The following is a 5003-nucleotide window of genomic DNA, read 5'->3' on the forward strand; positions in this document are numbered from 1 at the left end:
AACATTGTTAATCAAGGAAATACAAATTAAAATCACAATAAGATATCACCACATACTTATCAGAATAGCTGAAATAAAAAATATTGACACCACCAAATCTATCAACAATTCAGACAAACTAGATCACTCATACTTTGCTGGTGGAAATGTAAAGTGATACACCCACACTGGAAATGAGTATGGCAGTTCTTTACAAAGCTAAACATGCCATTACCATAAAACTCATCAATTGCACTCCTGGGGATTTAACACATAGATGAAAAAAACTTATACTCACACAAAAACCCTTAACCAAATACAGCAGCTTTATTCACACTAGCCCCAAACTAGCATAATTCCCAGGAGTTCCATCCAGGTTGTTGCATATATCAGTAGTTACTCATTTTTTATTGCCCACTAGTATTCAATGGCAAAAACAGTTTGTTTAACCATTCACTCATTGAAGGGCATCTGGATTGTTTCTAGATGTGAAATATCTCTACACTGAAAATTGTAAAGACTAATATAAATGAATAAATATTAAAATATGTAGAGAGGTATACATACCGTAGTCAAGAATTGGAAGATTATATATTGTTATGATGTCAAGTTTCCTCAAATTGATCTATAGATTCAATGAAATCTTCACACACTTTACCATATAAATTGACAAGTTAATCATAAAATTTATACGGAAATGCAGTGAGCTTAGAATAGCCAAAACAATTTTGGTGGGGGTGGGAGAATAATGCTGGAGGATTTAAACTACCTGATTTCAAGACTTACTATTAAAACGATGGTAATCAAAATAGTGTGGCTCAAGGATCAACAAGTAGGTCAATACCACAGAATAGAGGGTCCACAAATAGACCCATGCATATGTATTCAATTGATTTCAATAAAGATACCAAAGCATTCAATGTGAAGAGTATAGCCTATTCAGCAAATGGTTCTAGAAAAGCTTGATATCCATATAAAAACTATAAATTCCAACCTTTATTTAATATACACATGAAAACTAACTCAAAGTGGACTATTGAACTAAATATAAAAGTTCAAATTATAAAGCCTCTTTAAAAAAGCAGGTGAAAAATCTTTGCAATTTTATAGGCAAAGATTGTTTTCATAGGTCATATAAAGCACAAATTACAAACAAAAATATAATAAAATGGATATTGTAAAAATGTATATCTTTCCCTGGCTGGTTTGGGTCAGTGGATCGAGCATCGGCCTGCGGCCTCAAGGGTCCTTGGTTCGATTCCGGTCAAGAGCACATACCCGGGTTGCGAGATGGACCCCCAGTAGGGAGCATGCGGGAGGCAGCCAATTAATGGTTCTGTCTCTTCATTGATGTTTCTATCTCTCTCCATATCTTCTCCTCTTAAAAGCACTGTTAAGAAAATTAAAATGTAAGCCACATACTAGAAGAAAATATTTTCAATGCATATACATGACCAAGGGGGTGTATCAATAATATATAGCAAACACTTATGTCTCAAACAACACATTAAGATACATAAAAAGAGAGATATACCTTCTTCATGGTTTGGAAGACTCAGCATACTAAAGATATCAATTCTCAAATTAATATATAGGTTTAATAAAATAGTATAATTATTACAGCAAGTTTCTTTACAGATATAGACAAGCTTATTCTAAAGTTTATGTGGAAAAGCACAGGCCTTAGACTAGTTAAAATAATCTTGAACAATAAAAAAAAATCACAAAGGAAGAATCACTCAAATTGACACTCAGGCCAAATATAAATTAAGAAAGTGTGATATTTATCATTGGAACAGAAAAACTCAGGAATAGATGCAAATAAATATGCCCAACTGGTTTTTGAGAAAGGTATAATAGGAAGGATAGTCTTTTCAATAAATGGTGCTGGAGCAAATGAACATCCACAGGTAAATAAATAAATAAATAAACAAACAAACAAACAAACAAACCTAAACCATACACTTTATACAATAATTAATTCAAAATGGATCACAGACTTAAATGAAAAATGTAAAACTACAAATGTCTTATAGAAAAGAAATGGGAGAAAAATCTTTGGGCTCTAGGGCTAGGCAAAGGATTCTTATAGTTCATATCAAAAGTACAATCCTTAAAAGCCAAAATAAATACATTGGATTTTATCTAAATTAAAAACTTTTGTTCAGTGAAAGCCCATGAGAAGAAAAAAAGACAGGCTATGTAGTGGGAGAAAATATTGCAAACCATGCATTGAACAAAGAACTAACAGTGGTTCTCAACCTTCTGGCCCTTTAAATACAGTTCCTCATGTTATGACCCAACCATAAAATTATTTTCGTTGCTACTTCATAACTGTAATGTTGCTACTGCTATGAATCGTAATGTGAATATCTGATATGCAGGATGGTCTTAGGCGACCTCTGTGAAAGGGTCGTTTGACTGCCAAAGGGGTCGCGACCCACAGGTTGAGAACCGCTGAACTAGAATATATAAAGAACTCTAAAAACTCAGAAGTTAATAAAAACCAAACTTTGGGTGGTAAACACACAATGCAACATTCAGATGATGTCCCATAGAATTGTAGACTTTAAATCTATATATATATTTTTAAAATTTTGTTTTATTGCTTAAAGTATTACAAAGAGTATTACATATGTCTCTTTTTTTTTCCCCTTGACCTTCTCCCGGCCTCCCCTACCCCCCAGTGTCTTGTGTCCATTAAACCTATATGATTTCATTAACCAATGTCACTCCAATAATTTTAATTAAAAATATAATAGATAGAGAATAGGCAGACAGCTCAGGGGGAGGGGTTGGTTGAGGGGGCAGGGAGGGATTGAGCAAAACAGGGAAAGAAAGAGAACTCATGGACATGGAGTTTACAATGTGCTCATTGCAGGGGGAGAGGGTGGGTGGAGGTGGAAGAGGGCATAGAGGGAGTAAATGGCGATGGGAAAATTAAAATAAAAAAATAAGTTACAAAATAAAACAAACAGACAATCCAACTCTGGATCATTCTCCAACTTACAGTGGTTCAACTTTAGATTTTTTTGACTTTATGATGGCGTGGGATTGATATGCATTCAGTAGAAATGATACTTCAAATTTTGAATTTTGACTCTTTTCTGGGCTGGCTATATATGGTACAATACCTTTTCATGATGCTGTGAAGCAACAGTGAACCATAGCTCCCAGTCATGCATGTGATCACGAGTGTAAACAACCAATAAGTCTACAGTGTAATGTGTTGCCAGTATATTTCGGATATTGCATTTGAATCTCATCATGCCTACAAAATTCCCATCTGTGTCTCCTGCTTCTGAGAACAGAAAGGCAATTTCATAGAGAACAACAAAAGACATGAGACATTTCATGAAAGAAGATTTATCAACAGCAAATAAACACGTGAAAAGATGTTCAACATCATTTACTATTAGGGAAATGTATGGAGAAAGGAGGGTTCGACAACACCTACAGCCATATACAAAAATCACACAAAAAAAACCCAGTATGGAGACTGCTGCTACTGCTGACATGAGTGTTGGACATCACAATGAGAATGTGGCCATTTAGCTCACCCTGGAACCTACTGAAAGCCCTACTGTCTTGCTCTGGCATTTGATGTTCTTAGATTCTATTAAGAAGGCAGAATCGTAGAAAGGAGATGTCAATGAAGTGCTCCTAAAAATAAATGATGCTGCTTTTAATGTCTAGCATTCAAATCATAAAGGATTATATTCCCACTTTATTCCTTTTAATCAGATAAGACCTGGAGTACTCAATCCATTACTGAGTAACACTACCATAAAAAGGGCATTGTATAACAAGAGAACATTTAGAGGAGAGAGATAATAACATGTAAAAATGTTGCTTTGAGTAGTGGAGAAAAGAGGATACTTAATGGGGCTAGGAGAGCTGTTTTCAAATGTCATAAGAGTTATCATAGAGGGGAAATATTTCATTTTCTAGGATACAAAATAGGACCAAGTGTTAGAGAAATGGATTTCAGCTTTAAATTAGGAAATTCTCTAATGATTCAAACTGTTTTATAGTGGAAAGCCTTATTAGACAAACTGTTAAAGATACAAATGCATGGAGGCTAAATAGCATCTTACTAAACAAAGAATGACTTAAGAATAAGATTAAGGAAGCACTCAAAAGATACCTTGAGGGAAATAAATATGAAACCACCACAACACAAAATCTATGAGACACAGTGAAAGAAGACCTAGGAAAGAAATTAATAGCAACACAGGCCTACCTCAAGAAACAAGAAAAATCTCAAATGAACAATCTAGCTTACACCTAAAGGAAGTAGAAAAAGAACAACAAAGTCCAAAGGGAGTAGAAGAAAGAAAATAATAAAGATCAGAGAAAAAGAAACAAAATAGAGTCTAGAAAAGTACAAACAATTAATGAAAGCAAGATCTGGTAATTTGAAAATATAAATAAGATTGATAAATGATTAACCAGACTCACAAAGAGAAAAAGAGAGAGGACACAAATAAAATTAGAAATGAAAGAGGAGAAGTAATAACTGACACCACACAAATAAAAAGGATTATTAGAAAGTATCAACAACTATATGCCAACAAATTGGACAATTTAGAAGAAATGGATACATTTATAGAAACATAAAATCTCCAAAAACTAAATCAAGAAGAAACAAAAATCTGAACACACTGATTATAACTAATGAAATTGAAGCAGTAATCCTATACAATAAATCCTAATATGTAAATCGACAGATCGGTTGCTATGATGCGAACTGACTACCAGGGGGAAGACACTCAACGCTCTGCCCCCCCCCCACCTTCCCAGAGGGAGGTGACGGACAGTGATGGTGATCAGAGGGGTGGGGCCGGCCAGTGGGCGGTGCCAGGCCACCAGCCAAGGCAGGTGCCAGCAGGGGGGGGGGCAATTCCTCTGCCCACCGGTTGCCCCACAGATAGGCTCTGATCACCGGCCAGGCCTAGGGACCCTACCCTCTATATTGGGAACAGTCTCTTCGATTTAAAAATTAAAACCAGGCAAGGGCACTC

The 5003-nt window shown here is 35.4% G+C and overlaps 1 protein-coding gene across 1 annotated transcript in view; it reads right to left on the reverse strand.

Moving 5' to 3' along the window:
• LOC102754915 (UHRF1-binding protein 1-like) overlaps positions 1 to 3248 on the reverse strand; it is an 18218-nt gene extending 14970 nt beyond the window's left edge. The window contains 1 exon segment of the mRNA XM_015565597.1: positions 3114 to 3248. Coding sequence (XP_015421083.1) covers positions 3114 to 3248 — 135 coding nt within the window.
• Positions 3249 to 5003: the final 1755 nt, after the last annotated feature.

The sequence above is a fragment of the Myotis davidii genome, unplaced genomic scaffold (assembly GCF_000327345.1).
Source record: "Myotis davidii unplaced genomic scaffold, ASM32734v1 scaffold460, whole genome shotgun sequence".
In the NCBI taxonomy this organism is placed as follows: domain Eukaryota; kingdom Metazoa; phylum Chordata; class Mammalia; order Chiroptera; family Vespertilionidae; genus Myotis; species Myotis davidii.